The sequence below is a fragment of the Borostomias antarcticus genome (assembly GCF_949987555.1).
Source record: "Borostomias antarcticus genome assembly, chromosome: 6".
Lineage (NCBI taxonomy): Eukaryota > Metazoa > Chordata > Actinopteri > Stomiiformes > Stomiidae > Borostomias > Borostomias antarcticus.
This window is the reverse complement of record NC_140239.1, coordinates 17,507,437-17,535,253: the sequence shown is the minus strand read 5'-3', so window position 1 is coordinate 17,535,253 and position 27,817 is coordinate 17,507,437. Positions and strand designations below refer to the sequence as shown.

General features: G+C 44.9%; 1 protein-coding gene across 1 annotated transcript; it reads left to right on the top strand.

Annotated features, from left to right (window-relative positions):
* LOC311310522 (Golgi-resident adenosine 3',5'-bisphosphate 3'-phosphatase-like) lies at positions 1-27,278 on the top strand (the record flags this gene model as incomplete). Its single annotated transcript, XM_084440031.1, has 11 exons — positions 1-120; positions 253-357; positions 447-554; positions 663-711; positions 1,013-1,096; positions 1,374-1,465; positions 1,830-1,915; positions 3,572-3,694; positions 9,038-9,199; positions 9,390-9,558; positions 27,264-27,278. 11 exons carry the CDS (start codon positions 1-3, stop codon positions 27,276-27,278), a joined length of 1,113 nt encoding a protein of 370 aa, XP_084296157.1.
* Positions 27,279-27,817: the final 539 nt, after the last annotated feature.

Below are 27,817 nucleotides of genomic sequence, written 5' to 3'. Positions count from 1 at the left end.
ATGTCAGGAAACCCAGCAGTGGTGATGCGGCTGATGGCCTCGGCCCACGCCGTGGCAGAGAAGGCAGGGGCCATTGTAAGGAGGATCCTCCAAAGCGGAGAGCTTGGCATTGTGGAAAAGGTAGGCAAGATTGAAGGGAGTTGAATGGAACAGTGTTGACTGGATTGCGATGAATGGGCAGGGAAATGTTTGAATAGTCTCAATTAATGAGATACCAACAGAGTTATTGAAGAGATACTCTTTCTTTCTCAGACAGGAGCCAACGACCTGCAAACACTGGCAGACAGACTTGTCCAACAGAGTATCTGTGCTTCTCTGTTCAAACGGTTCCCCAAAATCACCATCATTGGAGAGGAGGTGGGCATGTGCATGAATGTTCGGGTTCAGATCAGGGTCCATATAACCATTACAAATCAGTCTGAACATCACTTGTCTTATCATGATAGGACCTGCCAGCAGAGGAGGTGAAAGAGGACCTGATTGAGATCGGCCAGTTTGAAGAAATCCTACAGAAGATCTGTCCAGTGGAGTATAATGCCCTGAAAGAGGAGGAGGTGAGAGGGGAAGGGAGACATACTGTAGATATAGGAGGATACCAGGGACTCCAGTGATGTTTCGATTCTAAATGCTTTAGAAGTATCTTTTGTGTTTATAATTCTTAGCTTGTTGTGTGGGTCGACCCCCTCGATGGAACTAAAGAATATACTGAAGGTAAATTGAATTAATTTCTTATAATAAAAACAAAAGTTTTTACAGCACCTTCTCTCTCTTTCACACCCTTTCATACCTTCTGTAAGTGCCTTCTCTATCCTACAGAAGCCAGTGTATTATGTACTTTTCTCCTTGCTCGCATTAAAGAATAGTTGGTATTTTGGTTGCTCCTCCTTTAGAGATTACTTCTAAAATAGAAGTCTTGAATGCTCTTTTCTAACAGTAGGGCTGACCTACCTCTTTCTCTCTCACCTCTCTCTCTCTCTCTCTCTTTTCCTGTCTTTCCATCCCTGCTGACCAGCGGCAAGGTGTCTCTACCTCCCAGACAAGGTCCAGATGTCACACACAGGGTCGGACGCTTCTCAGCTTGTCAGCAAGGCTTTCCGTATGGTGACAGGAGGAGGGAGTGGAGACTGGGAGGGACTATGGCAAAATACTTGGGACACTATAGAGAGGAAGGGGAAATGGATGCAGGAGCAGACGGCTTCTGTCTTTTCCTGCTTCATGTACTAATGTCACCTTACATTTATTTAGCTTACATTCTGTATCTCCTGTTGGAACTCAGTACACTATAAGATGATGCTGTATGCACAGTGTGTGCTCTATGGTGTGATCTATGCTCCCTCCAGCTAAACTCAGAATATTTGGATGTCTGATTTTAGGGCTCTTGGATCATGTGACTGTACTCATTGGCATCGCACATGGAGGGAAGGCTATCGCTGGAGTCATCAACCAGCCATTTTACAATTATCAGGTACCAAGAAATTAAAAATGATTTTCACTTTACCCTTACCTAGCAGGTCATTGAGCAGGACCTGCTGAGTATTTTCTGACTAGGCTCAGAAATGGCAGAAATGCCATTACAGCTGCACCGTTATTTGTGACTGGATGGCTGACCATGTATTTAGGCAGTCAAATACCGTATCAGCTCAACACTAGCTGGCTAGCATTTCAGTTTCTTGGCATTGTGTCTTAATAAATGGCCAGTTGATATGTTGCACAGCAAACAAGCAGAATAATAGCCTATGCCCTACAGTATCACAGTGTGTGTGTGTGTGTGTGTGTGTGCGGGGGCCAGTGTGGACGTGCCGGTGGTGTTTGCTCCAGACTCCATGCAGCCTCACCAGACCTGGCTGTGCATCCTGCTGGAGCCCCTCTACAGCCCGGAGCCCCAGACACACACACTTTCACACACCAAGTCGGGGTGGGTTGATCTGTGTGTCTCGCTCTAATGTGCATGTTTTCACATGTGTCTGACAGGTATGTGTGTGTGTGTTTGTGTAACATGTATATGTGTGTGTGAGGTGGTGGAGGAGAAGTGTTTACGATCACTCTGCTGGGTTTATCCAATCCACGGCATCCCGGAGGCTCCACCCCAACCCTCGCAGCCAGGTAGGCCTTCTGAGTGTTATACAGTAATATCTCCTCTCTCTGTCCCCTCCCTCTGTCCATCTCTCTCTCACTCTCTCTCTCCTCTACATCTCTCTCCTCTCTCCATATCTGTAGCGGAGGTGGTGTGTGAGGCAGGGAGGAGGGTGGAGGAGAGGGTGGAGCTACTGCTGACTGCCTGCATCCCAGGATCGTCCGTCAACCACAGCAACCAGGACCACGGCAACACAACCTCCCTGAACTCAGGTGTGTGTGTGTGTGTGTGTGTGTGTGTGTGTGTGTGTATGTGTGTATATGTGTGTGTGTGTGCGCTCTAGTTATTTGGAGAGCTTTTTGATTTGTAGTTAAGTGAATGAACTACCTCTGTGTTTGTGCATGTGAGGTTCAAGCCCCTAGGAACAGGTCAGGCAGAGAGGTGATTTTGGCATAGTGGCCAAGCTCAGTATTGCAAGTCACATCACACCACAGGGGCCAAGAAGACTTTTCCCATAGACTTACATGGGGAAAGGAACAGCTGAGTAAAAAAAAACTCATTGAATTATCAAGTTTTCATAATTAATAATAATCATTTCTGGACCTCAACACTGTCCGTGAGTGAGGGGTGACACAGCACACACAACACACACACACACACCTCATTGGTCGCCAGTGGAATTTCTCCCCTGCATTTATCCCATCCAAGTTTGTCCTCCTCCAGGGCAGCCAGGAGCAGTGGACCAGGTCATCCTGGTCAGGGCCCGGACTGAAGAGCATCTGTTCTTCTGCATGTTTACCTCCGCCCCGGCATCAGCTGGGCGAGAGGTCATGTTTTCGGTGGCGTGTGTTTATTGGTTGGTTGGTTAGTTGGTTGGTTGGTTGGTTGGTTGGTTGGGTTGTCAACAGGATTATGCAGAAACTACCAGACCGGTGTTCATGAAACTCATTGGAGGGGTGTAGCATGGGCAAACTTAGAACCCATTCAATTTTGGAGCAGATCTGAATCAATCAATAGAGCCGGCCCTTCATCTCCATTCATTTTTGGGACATTCATTGAAATGGGTATTGAAACGGCCATATCTCTACATGGTAAGGTCACAGAGACACGGGGTTTGGACTGGCATAAAGCTCTCAACCTAACGAATGCAGCAATACCGAACATGCTCGCATGCACGTGAGCGCGCACAGAGCCACAAAGTGCATTCATGGGCGGAGCACAGAGCACCATTTCTAGTTTCAGCTGTTTCTTTCCCCATGTGTGTCTATGCAGCGCCACATTGATCTATGGGAAAAGGGGATAGGCGGGGCAAGCAAGTGCTGTCTCCTGCAGAAGAATCTTAGAATCTTAGAAACGTTTTCGGCGTATGATATGCGCTGGACGAGCAACTTTCATTGGGATGAATGGGCCGCCATGTTTGAATGCTCTTTTAATATACCCATGGTCAGGCTTGGGAGTGTTTCTGGAGGACTACCTGTGTGAGCTGCGGTATGCCAGCGATGAGCAGCGGGTGGCGTTGGAAGGCTGCGTGGGCGTGTCCTTGCTAGAGGGGCGGAGGGATCCCCATTCTGGCCTGGTCTTCAGTCTCAACCTCGTCTACTTCCCCCACAGGCCACACAGGTACGTGCACCATGCACCGCTCTGCACTGCCTCTCTTCTCATCTCTCCTCTCCTCTTTCCTCCTTTCAGTTCAGTTCACTTCAGTTTACTTTATTTGTACCCGTAGGTAGATTTGGTTTGCAGCAGAGTCATTCATACAACAAACGGATTAAAGGCAATTATAGTAAAAACATTGGGAACACACAGTGGGAAATAAAAAAAAAGTAGAAATACTGTAGAACACTAAAACCCCTAAAAGCCGCAATACAATACAAAATAATCGTTGTCTGTGCAGTGTTACTGCTGCTTGTTCAACTGAGTGATGGCTGCTGGGACAAAGCTCATTTTATGACGATTTGTTCTGCACTTTGGGACTATAAACCTTCGGCCAGAAGGAAGAAGCTGGAAGAAGCTGTGCAGAGAGTGAGACTCGTCCTTTAAAATGGAGCCAGTTATTCTCTGTAACTGCCTTGTGTACAGAGACTCTGGGTCAAGCTGCGGCTCACCAATCAGCCTACTAGACCATTTAACAATTTGACTCAGTGAATTTCTTTAAGGATAGGTTTCCAAACCATGACACCAAAGAAAAAGAATAGATTGAATAAAAGCACGATAAAATAAGGTCATCATGGTTTTGTCATCATCTTCTTCTTCATGTGGGTTTCGATGTTGTGTCCTCTCCCCCCCAGGCTCGGGGGCCGAGGGACTATCCTTTTACCACCCCGAGCCTGGGTAAGGGATCACCCGGGCTATATATGCGGGCACCCCTCCAGGAGCCATATCACCGTTTCGTCATCCACAACCATCAGGCCTTGCATTCTGTTCAGTGTCTGATATATCCGAATGATCTATATCGTTTGTTCCTCGGCGCCACACTTGCATGCTGCACAGGATACCAAGCCCCATCTGTTCTGGAGGCACAGGTCAGTTATTAGTTAGATTTATAAAATAGTATGGTTCAGTTGATAAGAGACAGTTCGATATATATATATTCTGTGGGTTGCTGCCCTATACTGTTCGTTTGTATAGGAGAATGTTTTTGCCATTTGCATTGTATGATCTTTCTGTGATACCGTAGTTATAACGGTGAAGCCAGTTATATCGCGTGAACTCTAGCAGTAACGTTGACAACAACGCAGTTAGTGTGGGTTTGAGCAGTCACGCGCTGGCGTTAGAAACTTTCGGTTGAGAGACAGTTCGGTACGGGACTTGGGACTAACGTAACGTTACATCGTTGGATCTTAATAATTATTATAAGGAACGTTAGCTTCTAGTTGAAGCTGGTAGAATAGGGAAGTGAGCAAAGTGCTCTTATAGATCTGTTAGTTTACAGATATCAGAGGTAGAGATCGCTTTGGGTTTGAGCTAGCAGCGCCTAGCTCTTACCAGTCTGCAGACCACGTGTCTAGCTAGCCAGGACAAGGGCTAACTAGTTGGATTCATCGTCCAGCGGCTGTACTACCGCCGCGGGTCTGCCTTACGGCCACGGAGCTCCGTGAACATTGCATCCATCCTCGACCACTTCAAGATCTACCATCACCCGCCAACGCTCCCCATTTGTCCACCGTTTTTCCATCTCCATCATCCAACCAGCACAGAGTGCCATCTCTCCACCCCCGGGCAACTTGGTACCATTAGCTTAGGACATTGATTCGGACATTTGATTACATGATAAATTGTTAGATTAGGGATATCAGTATTGTATGTATGTGTGTGTCTTCTATGTTTAGTTTAATTAAATGCTCCTGATTATATATATTTTGGTACACCTGCCTCCGCCCCTACTTATTTGAGTGTCCGCCATTTTGTAGAGTGTAATTTTAGTTTGTATTTTGTTCAATATTGTTTAGTGTAATACAGTCAGGGTAGTGTAGCACCCTCCCCGCTACACCATCTGTGCAACGATGAGCAGAAGTGTCCAACGCCGGTCCTGAGGCGATTAAGCCTCACCCACGCCGGTCTGGGTAAGTCCATCCCGGGAGGGGACGGACTGGCAGCCAGGATGAAATCACGTAATCTGGAGTGTTTGCCTTCCCAATCCGCACGCCAGGTGTAGTCTGCCCATCCTGCCTTGCTGATGTTAAGATCTTTGCATTTCTGCAGGAGATCCCGTGCGGGCACGAAAGGGTGTCTCGATTTGAGACGCCGAGGAGGCTCCGCTGTTGCAGTGAGCCTGTTGTGGAGCAAGTGGTTAGGCTCCATGGCCCGGAGACGTGCTGTGGTTCCTGTGCGGAGGAAGCCAGCAAGCTGGATGCCTGCAAGGATGGGAAGGTTGTCCACGGGGGTGGGACGCAGGCATCCTGTCATGATGCGCAAGGCTTCGTTGATAGGCGGGTCGATGAGGCGGGTGTGAGCGCTGCGACACCAAACCTGTGTGCAGTATTCACTGGTGGAGTAGACCAGGGCTAGGGTTAACATACGCAGTGTTTTTGCGCCGGCACCCCAGTCTGATCGGATCAGGCGCCTCATCAACGCCACACAAACTTTTAACTTTTTGCGCAGTGACTCGAGGTGTCGGCAGAACGTGAGCGACCTGTCCAATGTCACGCCGAGATAAGTTGGTTCGGCGCTGCATGGCAGGAGTGTTCCATCGATGTGCATTCGGAGCTCACATTTGGCTTCCTTGTTGTAAAAGGAGTAGTAAAGGGAAAATGCATGTTTAGCCCTGTTTTAAGGTTACTTATGAACATACAGTAGGACCCCACTCATCCGAACCCAACGGGACCGCAGGTCGTTCGTATCTCTGAAATGTCCGGATGACTGAAACTTGTGTTAAAATGCACCAAATTCAATAAGTGGTATACTTGTTTCATACTGTATAGACTCATAATAGACCAATAAATACCCTTAATTACTTGTGAAAATGCATGCAATTCTGGGTTGGGAGCAAGCTCCGCCGGCTGCTCTCCCCGCCTGTGGCAGCCGAACACCAGCCCGGGTAATGGCCCTCAGTTGGCAGACTTTGCTTCGCTTCGTTTTGTCATTGTGAAAATAAGACTTTATTTTCCTGAGGCATAACAAACGCTGATTCCCCTTTTTGCATACAGCTTCACAGTTTTCTTCAAAGTTCAGTTTCAAGTCAATAATTGTCCCAGGATATTTGTAAGATTGCACATATTCCACTGTCTGACCCTTAATAAATGTAACTTAATGTGTGTGGGCGTCTCCTAAAATCAGTGATCATGTCTTTAGTCTTAGATATGTTTAACTGAAGATGGGGCTCCATGTTTAACTGAAGATGGGACTCCATGTTGAACTGAAGATGTGACTCCATGTTGAACTGAAGATGGGACTCCATGTTGAACTGAAGATGGGACTCCATGTTTAACTGAAGATGGGACTCCATGTTTAACTGAAGATGGGACTCCTCACACCACTTGATAAAGTCGTCGATGACCGTGCCATGGCTGGTCTCATTATGCTGGAGCCGGCTGACAATAACAGAGTCGTCCACATACTTTAAGACGGTTCTATTTTCATACCCACTCTGACACATATTTGTATAGAGCAGGGGTGCCCAACCTTTTTTGAACCAAAATCTACTTTTCAAGAAGCTAGCCTGCCGAGATCTACCAGTCCAGTTTCACACACGCGCATACAACACAGACACACAGTTCCCAGTCTGCATAGTAAACTCACAACAGACTTTTTTTCTCTTTGTCACAGCCACTTGGAGACCATCACAAACCCTCCCCCTTTATCTCTCTCTCTCTCACACACTCTCACACTCTCTCACACTCTCTCTCTCACACACACACACACACACACACACAGTAGGGAGCCATAGCCCTTACTGGCTTGTATGCAATATGCAACCAACAAACAGAGAAGCAAACCAGATACAAAATAGGTAGGCTAGATCTCTAACTTTGAAAATAGGAAATAAATTCATTTCTGTACCTTAGTGGGAGACCTGGCACTGGGAGGAGGCAGCTCGTTTCTCGTAGTCAGGGCAGTAGGAGCTGGTTGCTAGGCGTAGGCAGGCTGCAAGGTGCTCATCAGTCATTGTGGATCTGTACTTGGACTTGATGATTTTCATGTGAGAGAAAGCAGACTCGCACAAATAGGTTGATCCAAAAAGTGCTGTCAGGTTCAAGGCACATCTTCTGAGGTGGGGATACTTTTCTTCCGCCAGAAGGTTCCAGAACAATCCATGCTCACCAGGTTTCGCTGATGTAGCCCTGGCTTTGATCTCAATGTCATTTTGCAATGTCAGAATCTCGTCCTCAACAGCAGAGCTATCCATCTCGAACACTGATACGACTTTGGAGGCAATGTCACCCACATCAATACTTGCACCAAATGGGTAACACATATAGCTGGCAACAGGCTCGATGGATGCAGTCAGTAAAACGCTTCTCAAACTCAACAAAATGTTCTGAACTTGCTCCTCATAAAGTGCACTGTCAAGCTGGGTTTACCCTGACGGTGTAGTTCTGCCTGCATGACAGGAAAGTTGCACAGGTCACCACGCTGCAGCCTCCTTGAGATCAGCTGTAGCTTGCTTTTAAACGTGTTCACTGAACTCATCATGTTGATCACGTCTTTATCCTTACCCTACAGCTCTAAATTAAGTTAATTGAGCTCGCCAGTGAGATAAGTGAGGAAAGATAAATCTAAAAGCCACTGGTGGTCCTCTAGCTTTGCATGGTACTCCACATGTTTTGAAAGTTTCAGGAAATCCTTGATTTCAGGCAACAGCTCTGTGAATCTGGACAAAAATGTACCTCTGCTTAGCCACCTTACATCCGTGTGCAGCAGCAGGTCTGTGTGCTCGGCATCGTTCTCCTCCAAGTGCGCACGGAATAGTCTTCTCTGCAGACTGGCCGTACGGAACACACAATCTTCATCGCAACATCCATCACTTCTTTCCAGGGGCGGACTGGCCATCGGGAGCCAAAAAATAATCCTCCTCCCATTCAGGGTGAAAATTGTAGGTTTTTGCTCTCTGCCATGTTGACGTTACTAGGCACCACTCGCTTCGTCAACTAGCTAATGTTGACCTTGACTGAACTTTCACACGCGCCCAACAGATTCACGTTAACGTAGGCTACGTCTATAAAACGTGTCCAGAGTTGTTGTTTTGTGTTGATGTGACGGGGTACACGGCAGGAATGGTACACATTTAAAGAAAGATTTATATAAAAAGAAAAAACTTTTTTTCCTAAACAGCTCGCGATCGACTTGTTATCAGTCCACGGTCTACCGGTAGACCGCGATCGACGGGTTGGGCACCCCTGGTATAGAGGATAAATAACAGGGGTGAAAGCACACATCCTTGTGGGTAGCCAGTTGAGCAGCAAACTTGGTCAGACAAGACTCCTTTTGTGTCTGATTGTGTGTGTGTGTGTGTGTGTGTGTCAGGTGTGCAGCGGAGCTGGTTGTCCGGTGTGTGACCGGGGGGCTCTGGAAGTTTCCCATCTCGCTGGTTTCCACGACACCACAGATTGATGATGTCATCACCATCAGGGCAGCAGGACTCTACAAGACCTCGACTGTAGGCTTCCGCCTGACCAGCCAGACCAGGTGTGTGTGTGTGTGGGGGGGTTGGTGTTCAGTAACAGACATTCCTTGAAGGCAATATGGCTCCTATTTGCAACAATAATAATGCAAGTGTGTGTGTGTGTGTGTGTGTGTGTGTGTGTGTGTGTGTGTGTGTGTGTGTGTGTGTGTGTGTGCGTGTGTGTGTGTCTGTGTGTGTGTGTGGGTGTGTAAGGTACCCAGAGCCCTTCACCGCAGGGCTCCTCCCGGGCAGTGGGAGTGAGTTCCAGGTGGCCCCACCCTCCGGAGAGCTGCTTCCTGTGGGCTCGGCAGGAACGCTGCTCACCGTCTCCTTCACACCCCGCATGTACAGCAAGAAACACCACGCCACGCTGCTGGTCCAGGTACTCACACACACACGCATGCACTCACAAGCATGTACACACACACAAATACACACATACACACCATGAGTGCAGGTCCCGTGGGGGACACAGGGGACATGTCCCCCTGAAAAAAATTAATCGTTCACCCCAGTTGCAAACAGGTAAATGGATTGTTTTGCGCATTTCATCATCACTGCTACGTACACGCACCCTGATGATGGAAGTGAAGGCAGAGAGAGCAGTAGGGAGAGAGACTGAGCCAGTGAAGAAGATAAAGTACTTAAGTTACTTCATCCGCAGTAACACAGTAGGCTACCCGTCCCGGAGATGCACCAAAACAGCATTGATAACGATGATAATAATAATATACCACCTTTCAAAACACAGTTACAAAGTGCTTTACAGAACAAGATAGTACACATAGTCAAGATAAAAATCAACAAAATGTACTAAAAACATGAAAACAGGCAAAACATAGAACTTATACGACCTGATAGTGTTGAAAAAAAAAGAGAATTAAATGTAAATAAGAGTAGTCAAAGAGAAGGGACATATCAAATCACAGATATACTATAAGAAAGCCTTCCTCTAAAAGTAGGTTTTGAGAAGTGATTTAAAGGAAGGCACTGAGTTAACTGACCTCAGTTCCTCAGGTAGGGAGTTCTACAGCTGAGGGGCTCTAACAGAAAACGTCCAGTCACATTTTGTAACAAGGTGGGCTGTGGGAAAATTCCTGTGAAATTTCAGACCAATCAGACTTATGGTGTATGAGAAAAAACCTTTTGTAGATTTTGCCAAAATTTCTACCTGCAGCCAAATCCATCATGGCAATCATGGGTCCAAATGGCAAATGTGTTCCACATGAGGGATGACGTAAGTGTACCAGGTTTCATACACTTTTGTCTAACAGCATGGAAATGCCAGACCTTGGAACTTTTGTTTTGATTCGTTGACTGTCAGTGACAGTTCAGAATAAACACACTTCCAACTTTGACAGGTTGGTAGCGCTAGAGAGTTTGAGGTGTCGACATAGACTTAGTGACAAGGGTCACAGGATTGTCCCCGATGAGTATGCCAAATGTGGCTTTGATACATCAAAACGTTACTGAGATATGACCACACTTCCTGTTCGGTGGCTTAGACACCGAATTCAATTAGCTGCAATGGCGAACGCTTTTGTAAATCCAAAATCCCTGTAAGCCTTTTGTAGACATTGGTTTAGAGAATGTGTGTAGCCAGTTTCATGTAGATTGGTGAAAATTCCTAGGAGGAGACAAAATGCAAAATGGCTGGAAATGCAATTAGCGGAAAATGACTTAATCGGTTGCGTTGAAATCGGCTTGAGCCAGGGAATCCAATGGTACATCAGTTTTGAAAATCGGTGCCTAAATGCACCTACAACTTTGACACGTTGGTGGCACTAGATGGTTCAAGCTGTAGCGATGACACTTGCTGACGGGTCATGAGACTGTCCCTGATGTGTGTGACAAATGTGGTTTTGATACATCAAAACCTTACTGAGATATGACCACACTTCCTCTTTGGCAGCTTAGACGCCAAATTCGATTGGCTGTAGCGGGTGACTGCTTTGGAGAATCGAAAATCCCTGGAAGACTTTTGTAGACATTTGTCTAGAGAATGTGCATTCCGAGTTTGGTGCAGATAGGTTGAAATTCCTAGGAAGAGATACATTTTAAGTGTTTTTCACAAAATCCAAAATGGCAGAAAATCTGATATGGCGGAAAATAATGTCATAGGGTGCCTTGAACTCGGCTTGAGCCAAGGAATCCAACGGTCCCTCATTTTTGAAAATCAGGCTTACAGGTCAAAAGTTGCGTGCACAAAAGGTTCTATGGACTGCCATAGACTCCCATGGCAGAAGAATAAATACATTTATAGAAAATTATAAGAAAAGGTACAAGAACAATGGTGGCCTACGCAGCTTCGCTGCTTGGCCCCCAATTACAATAGGGTTCTATTGTAAGCGTACCTTCGGTGCTTGACCCCTAATTAACATTGTGGTTACGGATGATCTGGCTTAAAGGAAGCATTGTTGAAGAAGTTCTGATCTTAAGTCAAAAAAGGATTTGCCAAGGTTCGCACAAAAAGGTTCAGTCAGATTTATTAAGAAAACAATACGATTGCAAAAGGACCTCAGGATAAATCAGTGGTTCATCAGAAAGAAGTGAAGTCAAAGCTCATCTGGCGCAGCCTTATATGTGCTCAATACAAGGATGTGACGCTATCAGAGATTTGGTTGGCTGACCCATCTATACACGTCATAATAAGGTGACAGACATCAAACAGTGGTCGAGGGATACAAAGAAAAGCGCGGTACACTTTGAATATAGACAAAGGAAATGGGCCAGGACGGGAAGTTTGAGGTGTGAGGCCTTCCCGTCCTGGTGAGGATATCACGACAGGGGTGTCTGTCCTAACAAAGAAGTGGAGAAGACAGAGGTTCAGGAGGTTTACAAAAGAGAGAGAGAACAAAGGTTTCAAGTGTTTAGAATAGCAAAAGGCAGGGGACTGGATCAATAGGTTTTAAGAACAAAAGCTGAGATCTGAAAAGTCTTGAGGCCAGTTGTATATATATAATATATTTATAATATAAAATAAGCATAACCAAAAATCAATTCCAAACACAAATTGTAAAACTCAACTCTATGCTATACATGTGGAAAGGAAATAATCTATCCACTAGGTGGAGCAGAATAAAAAGAAATTTTATTGTGAAATATTTAACAAAAATTAGATTATTTTCTTTCCACATGCAAATCACGCACCAAAACTCCCTTGTTTCAGAAATTTGACAGGAAACAAGGTAAAAAAGATGACATGATTACTAGTCTAACAGGGGACAACCATTCACCAAAAACCTTGATTTAAAGTTTGACAGAAACAAGGTAAAAAGATGACATGGTTACTAGTGTAAAAGTCAACGTTCTGAAAAGGGGAAAAAAACCTCTTGGTCAAATTTTGAGGAAAAACCCAAAGAAGTAAAACTTCAAATCCATTTATCAGCTCATGTTTCAAACCATTATAAATCTTGTAAGTAGATACTATACATTTCGTCGAGATAATTTTCAAAGGGGTCATCTACTTCTCCGCTCGGCACTGAAGTCTTGACCATTAGTGCTTTAGCTGGAATATCAACTTAACACTTTGTAGCACATTTGATAATCACTGAAATGAACCCAAAAATAATACACACAAGAACAATAATAATAGTCCTAATAAAAATATTACCAAAACCTGAAAATGCATTATTAACCTGCCCCCAAATATCCCAGGTATGTTATTTGTTTAAGGTCTCAAGTCCTCTTTTGTTTGCTTCATGAAATTCAGCTAGTGTGACATTTGGATCAGAAATGTACGAACAGCATTCACTCCCTACGAGGGCACATGTACCTCCTTGAGAGGCTAGCATTGTATCTAATGCGAACCTATTCTGGAGAACGACTTTCTTCATTTAATTTACTTCTTGGGCAAGGGCATAAATAACTATCAGATGCATTTATGTGATCTTGTAGGACATACAATAAAACCTGTATTTCAGCATTATTCTGAAGAAAATCATAACTAGGAATCAGCATTCCTAGTGCCGCATTGAAAACTGCGAGATCCCTACGATGTCTGATAGTAGTTTGTTTATGGAGTACTTTCATCTCTTCCCGAGTAACTTTCCTAATCATAGGAATTAAATGAGCTAAATAACAACGTCCCATACTATCCTCAGGTAGTTTAGAGTAGGCAGTGTTTCCACAGACTAGGAAAATGCCTTCAGGGAGTTCTATTTCCTTGCCTCGATACAGATATTCATAGACTGGGTCTATACAAGAACAGGTTCCTAAATCAGTAATGGCTGAGTCTAAGTTCTTCCTAAAAACGTCAATACAACCTGTTACCTTCTAGAGAGGTACGACTTTGAATTGATCAGTGTTTGTATGAACTCTAAGATTAGTTTGGTTGAATAGTTTCCTCTGAGACTGGACAAAACAATCAATAATCTGACATTTTAACCCGGAAAAAACAATTGAATTTCTCCATTCTACAGTTGTGGATAAACCAGTACACTAACTGTGGAGTTAAAGGAACTGTATATACCTGTGTGAAGACAGCTTGAATATTATGAATTAACTGGGGTCCTGGTACTCTGGAAAAATGTATAACTCTAGCTAGTTCTAGTCGAGCAAATTCTCTTGGTTTCTGGTTTTGATTGACCTGCATAGTTAACTGTGTTAAAATGCTATTCTCTATACCATCGTAGGAATTAATTAATCTATCTACTCCTGCATGAAATTGACAAGATGAGACTTGTTCCCTAGTGGAGAATGTAATGTATGGGTTGCTAACCCTTGCCAGTCATATTGTAACCATTCAGCTTGTGTTAAGGGAATCCAATATAGGGTAGGTGATGATGTACTAGCCGGGACCTGTTGACAAATCCAACAATCATCATAATTAATTTTTGATGCAAATTCCCTTACCATACTTATAGCAGTGTTAGGATGGGTCTTTCGATCTGAGTTAGACGACCTGGTTAAATACTTGCTACAATTAAATACCATAGCAGAGGGATAATCTGGAACAGGTTTGCAAATATCAGCACCATAGTTCTTGCTTCGAGCTACATTAATCACATCTCTGCTTAAAACACACCAATATGGCATTGCCCAACTCTTTTCATCAGCATTGGTCAGAGTCACCAGGGTAGATCCAAAGAACTTCTCATCGTCTTGGATTTTGACATCTGTAGAGCGTAACAGAGTCCAGTCATTCTCGTTCACAGTGTATATCCAACAGTCATTGAGGCGACACTTCTCTTTTGGACAATAGAATGTCATTGGGGAATGCAAGGCGTCTTCTCTTCTAGATCGCAACTTCAATGTCGCCTTGTTTGAATCAGTTATGTTCAATGTTAGTTCCAGTGTGTGCAGGTGTGTGTGTGTGTGTGTGGTGCATCTTGTGAGGTCATGGCTGTGGAGTTTCTCCATGTTGCCATCATAACGACCATGAGAAGGAGGTGACCAGCAAGGTCATTCCTCCTCCGATTCCTCATCAGAGGAGAGGACAGTGTGGCGGCCCATGGCTTTGGCCTCTGAGCTCTCTGGTTCGGCTGCATCCTTGGTCTCCTGATGTTGGCGATCCCCTGGTGGACCGTCCTCTGCTGCTTGGACCCGTCGGCAATGGCTTGCATGGACCCACAGTCCTCTCAGCTACTTTGACAGCCGTCTGTGTGGTGAGTAGAACCTGGTACGGCCAGAGCCACCTCGGCGAGTTCCAGCTCCTTCGTCTGTGGTCGCGGATCAGGACCCAATCCCCAGGCTGGATGTGATGCAGGAACCCCTCCTTCGCCTCAGGAATGGCGGTCCTCACTCTGTTGAAGACATCTTTTAGAATATTATTCAGTGCAAAACAATATTGTACCATATCGTCTTCACATGACATGAGACTCATCTTATTTTGAGGAAACGGTGTGTTAGTCATTTTCATAGGTCGACCAGTAAGGACCTCATATGGAGCCAGCCCTGTGGTCTGGTGCGGTCTACCTCTCATGTACATGAGTGCCAGAGGTAAAATTTTCACCCATGATAGACCTGTCTCTGCCATCAGCTTGGTGAGCTTTACTTTCAGAGTTTGATTAGCTCTCTCCACTATTCCAGCACTTGCTGCATGATAGCTACAATGCGTTCTAAGGTCAATCTGTAGGCTATTACAGATTTCCTGAATGATACTATTTACAAAATGGCTCCCTTGATCTGAAGAGAGTTTGGTTGGCAGACCCCATCTCGGAATGATCTCTCTCAGGAGACTCTTTGCCACTGACAACGCTGAGGCATGCCTGCAAGGAAATACCTCAGTCCATTTGGAGAAAACATCAGTTAATACCAGGCAATACTTGTACCCCTGGCATGGTGAGAGTTCAATAAAATCCATCATAACATGTTCCCATGGCCCACTTGGCCGAGGATGTGCTGACAGTTCCATTTTTATCCCTTTGCCAACATTGTTTTGCATACATATGATGCATTTGGCACAGCTTTGTTCTGCAAAAACAGTGAACCCTGGTGCATACCAATACCTGTTAACATCCTCCACCACCCGTTTTTGAAACATGATCTGGCCCGTGGGCTAGTTTGAAAGCATAATGAAAACATGAACGAGGCAGTACAGGTTTGTCATTAGGCCCTAGATACAGGTTAGTTTGGTTGTGGAATGTGCACTTATTCCTCCATTTCTTTTTCTCCGCAGGTGGAGCAGATGCTTGCAGGTCAGAAATGTCTGCCAGGGACAGTGGAGGAGTCTTGTCAGGGTCAGGTATAACTCCGTCCTCGAAAGGTGAACGCGAACCACTCTTTGGTGTGGATCTCCAACCCAGTCAGTAGCCTCCATTGCCGTCTGCAGCCACGTGCCTGTCTCCTCCTTGTTAACAAACTCAGAGACACCAAGTGAAATGTGTGGGACACCTTGTGTTTTATCATACAGCTGTTTCTGTGTGTCTGTCAGACACACAGAGAGAGCTGCATGATCAGGATCTACATCCAGCATAGCACATTCAAGAACCTCATTACTTTGTGGTTGTAACCAGACTTTCTCAAAATCATGGTCTTGTTGTAGTGGGGATACATTTGCAGTGCAGTGTAGTGTAGTATGTGGTGTGAGAGGGGTGTCATGAATAACAGGAGTTAATTTTTGAGAACAGCTTGGAACGTTGGAGTGACGTCTGATCATTATTTTCAATGTTCCAGGAATATGTCCAACTTGTCATAGGTTCTATAAACATGAGGTCGCGCAGTGGTGTTACCTGTTTAGGCCGGATAATGGTAACCCCACTTGAGTCACAGCACATCTGAAACCCTAGTTTGCACAGCAGATCTCTACCCATTAGGTTAACAGGACAACAATGAGAATAGATAAATTGGTGTTGGAATTCAGCACCATCCAACACAACAGGAAGTGACGTAGTCATTCTCTCAGATTTTTCAATACCTGCTGCACCAATGGTTTTTGCAACTTCATTTGTCAGTTTAGGAAAAACATACATCTTTGAGGAGCTTAGGACTGATGAGTGTGCACCGGTGTCAGCTAAAAACATGAGTTGCTCTCCATTAACTTCTAAAGTTACAACTGGAAGCTCGGACAGTGTTGTATGCAGATGAAGGTATTGACAAACATGAACAACTTTCTCTTCATCCTGCACAGCTGTACTATCTGACGGTCCCTCAGCTAAACTCTGTCTGTTCCTGGCCTGTCATGATTGTTGCTGTGAGTTGTTCAGGGAAATTCCAGCAGGTGGCGCCGAACCCCAGGTTGCAGGATTCTCTCTCTCATTTTGCCTGCGGTAACTGTGACAGTTTCTAATCCAGTGACCAGTTTTACCACAATGAAAACGCGTCAGTTTTGTCTCCGTTTCCGTTTCCCTCACTCTTTTTCATCCTGTAGTCCATTCTGTTTCTACCCCTACGATTCTTGTTCATGTGACGGCCCTGTGGTCGTTGTTGTTTTTTCGCCTCCCTTTGTTCAATGTGATCGCGAAGCCGCTCCGCATAGCGGAAATGGTCAACAACTTCCTCGAGAGAAGTTGACTCCCAGGTGTAGCATGTCATCCTAACTTGGTCAGACAAAGAGGAGAGAGAGCTATTCATTAGCTGTTGTTTTAGAATTTTCTTATAATCGGCATTCGCTTTGTCCATGCCACTGTGTGCGGCGAAGACTGATTCTAGCCGTTCCCAAAATTTCTCGAACTGTTCATCGGATTTTTGTTTACAATATGTAATACGGTCCCAATCCATTTTCTTAGGGAATCAAGCCTTGATTCTGTTCAACAGCGCAGCGTTTTGGCCGGCAAAATCGGCATGAGAAAAAGGCAACGTAATGTCAAACAGATCTTTCACATCGACCCATTTTAACCCAAGCACTTGTATGATCATGGCGATTTCCTCTGTGTGCAGCTCATACATTCGAACTAAACAGTTAAAAAAGTTTTCAAACTCGTCAATGTCTTTAGTTGGATCGGGCAAGGTTTAAGCTACATCACGCAGTTCATCAGAACGCCACGGTCTATAAACCCTGATCTCGGGGGTCCAGGCAGCGTAGCCAGCTGCATCATCTAGTTGAGACGGTTGGGGACTAGGATTTGGGCAGCGTACCATTGGGGCTAGAAGTTGCGGTCCCTCCAGACTATCACTAGCCAGTTGTAGTTGTTCCAAGTTGAACTTAGCCTCAGATATGGCTCTAGACAATTCTTCCTTCCTTATCTGTTCTTGTTTAGTGTAATATCTCGTATAAGATGCGCACGCATGGACGGGAGAAGAGGGTGGACCTCGAAGTACAGGTCGGTCGGGAGAAAGGGGCGCACTTAATTCGTATTGCGGAGGTGCCTGCATGGGCGGGGAAGAAGGATCGGTTGGCGCAGAGGCAATACTGGGAGGGGATACGGCAGAGAGAGAAGGGACGTGGCTAATAATGGCGGGAGCATGAAAAGGGGGAAGAACAACAGCCTGGTTGGGTGTTGGAGCAAGGGGCAATGAGTCGAGGGGGAAAAATCTATGTCAGAGTGATTGGATGGGGGAAGCGGCGGAGACGCCGTTGGCTGTACAGTTTCTTTGTCTTTTTTCTCTGACCTCAAAAACCCTTCCCGCGCTACTGACTCCCAAATTTTAAACGCAGCCCAATCCATGGCATTACCACTTTTTCTCCCCAACTTAGTTTTCTCAAACGCTTCTAGTTGAGCCCTAACGTTGGCCAAAGCTTTAACGCTAAGCGTACCAGATGGAGACGGAAAACTGCTATGCTTATTCCATAGCGGAATCTGCCAACAGGCACTAGCAGAATGCTTTAGAGCAACAATCTTAGCTGGACCAGACAATTTGAGAATATCAAGCGGTGAGCTCGTAGTCGAACCTATAATGCACAAGAATACCTAACGAAAAAAAAACAAACAAAGGACACTCTCCCACACTCCTATGTAACACGGAGATGAACGTCTCTCAGACTACTCACTAGCAGTTACGATTTACGGCCCTCAAAAACAGTGTCGGAAAAAATAAACAATACTTTTACCTGGATAAATAGGCGCGCTTAAGGGGAGACACCCCAGGTGAATAGGAAAAAAAAAATCCTTAATAGGTATCACCATCAAACTCCCCCAGTTTGTTAGGTACATTAAGGAGCATCTTTTTTGTATTACAAGTTTTCTGAAATCTTATGGATAAATATGCAAATTAGGCATTATATGCTCTAAATATGCGCTAATTTGCATAATTTCAGGAATCCATTTTTTTTAACTGGTTCAAGCCAGATTCAAAATTCTTGTTTCATTTTGTTCACATATCCCTATTCAAACTTTGTCCAAGGGGGATTTTTGATATCTCTTTTCTTCACTTCAGAAATCAGAAAATACTGTCAACAGTCATAAAAAGACCAATTTTCGCCATGTTTTAGGGATAAACTGTTATATAAATCAGGCTATGAATGAAATTTAAAAAATCCCCCTTGGACAAACTCTCAGAATATGGATTGGAACAAAACTGGAAAGTTAGGTGTATGTAGGTGCTACTCAAGTGGTGGTTTTGATGTCCCTAAGATGAGAAATAACTCATTTTGAGAAAACGGGCTTTGAAAATTTGTATTGTAAAAAACCATACATTTGCATTGTAAACCAATATTGACAAACACAATATCCAATCACATCATTAGTAACAACATTACACAACATCTGAAAACACATAGAAACAGAAAACTGAATAACACAGCATGTTGTGGATTCAGAATAGTCCAGGAGTAGACATTTTGTATAGAGAAGTAAGACCTGTTTGTTGGAAGCCCACTCACCACGTCAAGGTACAGCCCACGAGTGGGATGTTAGTAAGACGAGACTAGAGACGAGACAATGTTAGTAGGGAAGAGAACATTCCCTTTTAGAAAGCTTGTATTATTTTGTTAAACAGATCATGGACAAAGATAGACACATTTGACGAGGACATGCATGAGAAAACAGATTATCTAGCTTTTTGTGTTTTTTTAAGCGTTTTACATGGAGAAAACATGAATGAATGAATGAACATGAAGAGTAAGCTGATTCATAAATACACAGGACAAGATGTGGTAAACAATGCAGGGTAAACACCAATAGAAGCTAAATATAGATTGCCAAACAAACAAGTGATATAACCATCGTCAAAAGCAACACCATAGGAGACATCAGGCTACGCCGTCATAGGTCTGCAGAGTCACTCCTCAGATGGCACCACACTAGCTATCAACAAAACTGTTCTAGGCAGCTGGTTTGTAGAACCCACTCAGCTGCAGTCTACAAAACTATTCTAAGCAGCTAGTTTGTAGAACCCACTCAGCTGCAGTCCCCAAAACTGTCCTAAAACCACAATATGTTCCTGGTGCGCATGGGGTTGTCATCAGTGAAGCAGACTACCCCATATTGCCGCCTTCATGTTGTCCACTGAACGCTGGTTATTGAGAATTATTGTAATAATTCTCAATAACTGTAATAATTTTGTAACATTTTGCATTTATTGGCAGTCAGCTTACCTACCTCTGGGTCCACATCTGCATATGCCTGCCTAATCTGCTCTCTGCTTCTGTGCAAGGACTCCAGACCTCTCTCTATTTCAGCAACTGAAATTAAAACAGTTTATTTGGTCAGTTTATGGATGCATGTAGAAATGCCACAGGTAGAGAGAGGGAGACTACTGTGCATATGTAGGCTATAAGCTTCTGATATTGGCTAGAGAGAGAGAGAGAGAGAGAGAGAGAGAGAAAGAGGGAACACGTTTCAATAGCCTACCTGTCACCCTCTCTGTCATGTTTCTGATACGTTTTCAGATGAAGCCCTGGGATCCCTAACACTTTACTAATCTTTTGGAGAGCTGCATACCCCAACCCTAACTCGTGCGCTAAGAGGACCATCCTCACATTGACATCAAATGCAACATCATTCCTAGTTGTTGACACTTTTGCGATAGCCATTTCTCACAAAGACTGCACTCTAAGAGCAAAGTACTACAGAACCCACTATTCTGAGGATCTATGTTAATTTTAAGACCAGTCCCTGCACAATTAGGACAAATCAACCCAGTTATCAGCTCATTCAAACGCGCCGCATCTCTCTGCTGCTCACTGGACATGCTAACGCTAGCCCCATCTCCCTGCTGCTCACTGGACATGCTAGCACCGGCTAATGACAACTAGCGCGAATAGGCACTTTATATCTCATAAATGTAAACGTTTCCATTTAGTTTCTCTTGTTTTCTGTTCAACCTTGCGGGCAAACACTGTTGTCATTGTTACTTATTACGTTTAGAACGCTTTACAGACGGCATTGTTTGGATTAGATATCAGGAAATGGAAACGTGTCACATGACGCGCTGAACCAATCACGTTCTCAGAAATCAACAACAGCCAATGAGATTTCACGTTTAGCATCAAACCCGCCTTTGTATTTCCACGATTGGTTGCTGATACAAATGAAATTATCAGGTTTGGTTGCGATAACATCAGGCTAGAGAGAGAGATCTATCTATCGATATATCACAACAGGGGATCCAAAAGACGGCCGCGCTCTGGTTCGTTGCGAAAAGATGCTAACTTTTGGTGATTTTAGGAAGAATCTACAGACGCAAACAGACTAAATGAAGTAAAATAAACATCTAAATGCGTATTTTTGATGTTTTATTTCCACTAGTATGAAAGAAGACATGTTATGGAAGCAAACTAGCACAAAATCTCAAATTTGACCAGGGCGTTGAAAAACGATGTTTTCACCTACCGTGTCTCCCCTTAACAACACATACAAGACAGAGCCGAGACTCACACAGTAAACAACAAAGACGAACAACCCCGTGCAGGGACACAGAACACAAAGGACGAACAAAGGCCGACGTTAAAACATATGCCTGCCCGGCTGAACATCCATCAGCCCCTTGGTTGGAAGCTAAACTCCTAGTTACTACACCAACCACCCAGGATAAAGGGGAAAACGTTTCTCCAAGAAACGCGGATCGGACACTACCAAATCACTCCCAGTAGCTACCTTCGTTGAGAAAACATACAACGGCTTGCGGTTTGAATTACACCCGCGACCGGCCAAAGGGGAAGCCCGTTCTGTGCCAACTTTGGCGCATTGACTCAACACCAACACTACATCAACTGCAGGGGAACAAATGAGTCACAAGACCAAAATCACACTTCTACTGAAAAGCAAAACCCCTAGTAACGAAACAAGGACGAAGATAAAGAACAATACAATATCATATATCGCTATTGTTGAGTTACAACTACTTAGATCGTCACCAAAACCACCCCGGGGGTTTGTTTTCAGCAATCCAGACCAACACAATCTGAAACAAAACCAAGGCAAATACCAAGCATAGAGAGGATTCGTTTTTCAACGTACCGTGAGCTTAGCCGAGTAAAAGCAACGAGGCGGACTTCTCCAAACCAATGCGAATAGACGCAAAGAGAGAAGAATTTCCAGAGCTCGCCAAATTGTTGAAGAAGTTCTGATCTTAAGTCAAAAAAAGATTTGCCAAGGTTCGCACAAAAAGGTTCAGTCAGATTTATTAAGAAAACAAAACGATTGCAAAAGGACCTCAGGATAAATCACAGAGTGGTTCATTAGAAAGAAGTGAAGTCAAAGCTCGTCTGGCGCAGCCTTATATGTGCTCAATACAAGGATGTGACGGATTTGGTTGGCTGACCCATCTATACACGTCATAATAAGGTGACGGACATCAAACAGTGGTCGAGGGATACAAAGAAAAGCACGGTACACTTTGAATATAGACAAAGGAAATGGTCTGGGCCAAGACGGGAAGTTTGAGGTGTGAGGCCTTCCCGTCCTGGTGAGGATCTGTCCTAACAAAGAAGTGGAGAAGACAGAGGTTCAGGAGGTGTTTGGAATTACAAAAGAGAGAGAGAACAAAGGTTTAAAGTGTTTAGAATAGCAAAAGGCAGGGGACTGGATCAATAGGTTTTAAGAACAAAAGCTGAGATCTGAAAAGTCTTGAGGCCAGTTGTAATTTCTATGACGGCATATAAATAGAAAATAGTAGAGGACCAAAAATTGACCCCTGGGGAACCTAAAATTTTAGATAAAAAAGGTAGGTTTGAAATTGGTCTAAAATTGTTTAAAACAAGGGGGATTTTCAATCATGTACTCAGGCGAATGGCACCACGTGAAATTTTAACTCGCGCACATGTCACAGGTTTTCCTGAGACACTTAACTCCACCCGACACAGGCAACAAATGGATTTCTCAGCACTTGCCCCACACAGAAGACCAGGAGAAAGATTAAAATATATAAATCTTTATTATATTCTTAAGATTATACCCCCCCCCCAAACATAGGATCAGCAGGTCAGACTTTATTAGCCAATGAGGTGAGGGTTTTCTTTAGGCCTAGGATAGAGGTGGGATGAGCTACCCAGACACCCTGGACCAGGCACTGCAAAAATAGGGTAGGCTATTATCACTAAGGCACTACAATCTGTGGACACACTACACTCCAAGTGAATTAGCGCACACACACACACTAGACCCCAAAAAGGTCTGGCACTGCACACGTGGGGAAGATGGCAAACAACCACTACACAAGAGGGACTCACTCCACCTCCTATCCCAACTACCAATAATTCCCCTCCCACAAGCTAGAAAGCACCCACTAACAATTAGATATGGGGAGGACGGGGGAACTGACATACAGGACACGCAACATAAATGTCTTAGGTGTGGGGATCGACCTTTGACTCCCCACAAAATAAAAAAATTATCTGTCCACTGCAGCAAAAAGCACAAAAAGAAGGCGTGGCCCAGTAACGTCACCCACTCCACACCGGCAGCCAGGGAGAGGTGGACTCTCCGGAGACGAGGCGGACAGTACAGCCCAACCAATGTCTGTCCGTTCTTGAAGAACACCGATCCCTGGTCGGCGTGTGGTCACCTCCTCCGGATGGCACTGCTCCACACGGATCCACACCCTCCACTGTTATTCCCGACCTCCCCTCGCTCCACTGGATGGACCACGGTGCGCGGTGGATCCGACCCCGCAGCGCAGCCCTCACTCTCCGTCCGGCAGCAATGCGAAGGAGTACATAAATAGAAGCGGCTCAACAATGGGCCAACACAGAAATTATATTGTGCTCAGCCCTTTTAGGATCGTCAAGGTAGGCCATCAGCCATCAGAGGGGTACTCACGTCCCAGGGAGGGGTTAACGAATCCAAAACCCCTCCGCTGCGGTGTTGGGCTTCCCCTCGTTCTGTCTCCTCGTCCAGGTCGCCGGTGCTGGCTCCGGCGTAAGCTATACCCGGCGATCAGCCGCAGACGTGACACATAACAAACAACAAAAAGGAAAAACTTTCCTGCTCTCACCTGGCACTGAAAGCCTAGCCTACTAATTCGACTGGTGTCCACTCGACACCCCACAAAACGAACCCCCAGACTGAAAATACTAGGCTTTTTATAGGGGATCTGCCTACCCTCCCCGCCCCTCCTAATTACTAATATGGACCACAGCTGAGCCCAATCACTGACCAATTAGCTAGAATTTCACCCTGTGACACACACTCCAAAATAACGGTCGCATATGCAGCCTATTTGGTTTTGTTATAGATTTATTCTAATAATTAAGAAAAGAGTAGTCGAGAATGCCAAGGTTCATCTTTGAAAGTCCAAGCTGGTTACCTTTATTCCAGATAAGTTTGCAAAGTCGGGCTTAGAGAGGAATGAACTGTTACGGCTCCGCCTCCGCCTGGGCACTCTCCAGCTCCCACCACCGTTCCCGCAGCACGCGCGCCACGGCCTTCCACTTCAGCGCGCGCTCTGCGCACCCTCCGACGTGATCACCCCCGCACACCTGAACACGGTTCCGCTAACCAGCTCCGAGGGCGCGGCTCACCTGCTGCCACTACTCATCTAATCACCTCCCCTATAAGAACCCGGTCTTCCCAACGTTCATCGCCAGTTCTTCCCTAAGATTCGTTGTGATTCTGGTTTGTTTGCTGCTCTTTTCCTGGACTGACACACGGCTTCCCGGACCTCGACCACGGCTTGGATTACGTTTTCTGGACATTGTTTGTTGATCGATTGACCCCTGCCTGAACTTGACTACCCTTTGCCTTGCCCTCTGTACCTCCGCTTTTGTATTAAACCGCCCTCTGGGCTTGGAACTGTCCGTCTGTGTCCGTGGTCCTGCGTTTGGGTCAGCTAGCCAACCAGCCCCCTTACAGGAACATCCACCAAAAGCCAAGATTATCTTGAGAACAGGGTATTATAAACAGTGTGGGTGTGACCATACCTGCATATGCAAATACCTCACTAGCCAATTATAGTGAGTAGGTTAGGCCACAGATAAAGTGAACAAAGACAGGGATCAAAGACAGTTGGGAGGAGGGGACCCCTGGGGAGGTCTCCTGCCATAAAGTTGATTAAAAGGCCTGGAGATAGGGGGTCAGGGCAATAAACAAAAGGGCAGCTTCTTGCTTTACACAATGTCTTGATACAGAGAATACACTCATTTGAATTGTGAATGAATTTCAAGTCTCAACAAAGTGTTTTGTTTTCCTAATTGACTGTTGTTCTAAACTTTGCAGTTCGTTCTCATAGATCAGTCTGTTAGAACTACAAATCCCTCCCTGTGTGACATCACTTCCCTGTCTTCCCCCTGAAACTGTCACTTCCTCTTTCACTGTATAACCTAACGACCCCGTCCTCACGAATTCACTCTTGCCGGGATTCACTTCCTGTGCTAGGGTCCGACTCTGCAGAATCGTATTCAGAATAAACCTAATGCCTTTGTCTAAAACCAGCTTGATCGACCACTCAGCGTGTTCTTTGACAACTAACTAAACCAAGGATAAAAATCCTTAACAATTATGGCGACGAGATATGTTCTTATGGGACGGCAGCTGGTCTTTCGGTTTGTTTTGGGCTGAATTCACGGACGCGTGACGTGCTTTTCTCAAAGGACGGGGGACTTCAATCTCGGGGACACATCTAGCTGGTGCGGTTTTCCCCCGAGGACCGAATCAGTCTGGAACTTGCTGGAAGTCTGGTACGTTGTTTGAACCTAGTTTAGAGTGGTCCCTTTCTTTGTTCAGCTGTGATAACTTAGACAATAGTGTTTATTCGAGCCGGTGTTGCGCACACGTGTCCTGGTTAGCTAAAGCCGGTTTTTGAGCCGCATGCCCGCTTAAAAACCTATATACCAGGGTTGGTTTTGTAAGTGTGCATATTAGGAACGGGTGTGTTAGTACTACACAACGTTTAACTTTCGAAAAGCCTTTTCTTTTGACTATTTATTTTGGGATCCGCGTTGTGGGGGGTTGCCGCGGCGCGAGAGAGCTTGTTGTCTTAGGCTCGTTATTTTTATTTCTGTATCTCCTGTTGTGAAGGAGCACGACACGAAGATGGCTGTTTCACTTCGAAAGATTATTTGGAATCCCCGGGGGGGTTAGCTAGGTAGTCGTACCTACGACGTAATCCTTATTTTGTTTCGTTTTGTTTGTAGACTTGGAGTGTGCGTGTTTGTGGTAGACTGCATTTAGCTGTTTGCTGCGTTTTGTGTTTCATGTGAAGCTGAGGCTTCTTAAATGTTTGGTCCATTGCATGTTTGGGTCTACGCCAAGGTAGATCTGTTTTTGTATTGGGATTTGAGGTCCTGTTTTACTGTTAAACCCACGTTTATGCTGGGTGTTTTGGTTTATGCTGGTTTTGGTTTGTGTACGTTAATGATTGATTTTCATGCTAGCTGCATTCTAGCTAGGCTACTGTTCTTGTTCTGCTCCAAACTAGCTACAAACTAGCTGTCTTCTCTGTTCTATTGTTTCAATGCTAGCTTTCAATGTGCTAGCTGGTTCATCCACATGTTGATTTACCCACGTGTTAGTTAGTTCTTCTACCCTCTGTGCACACGTGGTTAACTTCCTGTGTTGCTGCTTGTGTAAAAAAAAAAAAAGAGAGACTTCCTGTTCCTCTTCTCAATTTGAGGATCGACTATTTTGGCTTCTGAAGTCTGCCAATTTGGGGAAAAAATATATATAACAGGATAAAAAAAAAAAAAAGTATCTCTCAGCACAGCAGTAATTTGGTTGACTGAACGTGTTTAGTTTTTTTTTCTGTAACTTTTTATTACATTGTTTGTTCTCATATTTTCTTTTAAAATGGGAGCTACTTTTAGTACACGAAAGCGTGAAACTTTTCTGGCATTGAAGAATGATCTTACTGTGTGTGAGCAAATTGATTTCAGTGATTTCCCTCCTGTGTCAGGTAGTTTATCTGTTAAGTTGCTAGGAACAGTGAAGGGACAGCTTGAGGTGTTGTCTGACACCTCCTATCCAAACAAGAGTTTTGTTGTTTCAGGCCACGTCCCTTGTTCAGATAAGGATGATCTGCTAAGCAGATGTGAGCTGTTTCAACCAACCCCCAATCCTGGCCCTATACATGAGGCCCCCCTTCTTGTTCCTGTCCAAACGTCCCTTCCTGTTGTTCAACCAACTGTCACCTCTACGCCTGCTACATCTCAGATAACACCCTTACCGTTAACTGGTACTATTTTTGGAACCCCCTTACCCCAAACAAGGATGTCTGAAATAACGGCCCCCCTAGGTTATTACTCTTCTGACACACCTCCCTCTGGGCCCTCTTCCATTGACCATAGGGTTACTTCCCCTGTGTCATACCCTCCTGCTGTGTCTCAACCTCCAGTTGGAGTCTCTGTGACCCCTGGTCACCTATTTGACACTTCAGAGTCTCTGCCCCATCCCTTTGTTTCTGCTTCTAACTCACAAGTTGACCGTCCAGATTCTGCTGATTCTGTTGAACATCTGGTTAATGAGTTTGGTAAACTATGCTTGCCAATAATCCGTCTGCTAAGTGAACAATGTGAAGCTGAGATAAAAAGGGACTCTGTGAGGCTACGAGCTGCACAGTGTAGGTATTTCAACAACATCACTCGCACTAAGCAACTACCGATGGGGGACAGAAAAAAACAAGATGGAGGCTATAGAGATAATCAGGTATATTCACAACGAAACAGCAGGGGTTACAAATCTGATCAGCGTTGTTATTTCTGCAACCGCAGAGGACATTTACAGAGGACATGTAGACTATATGCTAAATTTCAAAAGTCTTTTGTTAATACTCCACAGGGAGGTGGTTCCTGACTAGATGTAGGACAGGTAGACAGTGCAGTAGGGAAAGCTAGGGAGAGTGAGGGTGTACGTGACACGGGGAGGGGGGGGGGGGGAAAGGGTAAAGGT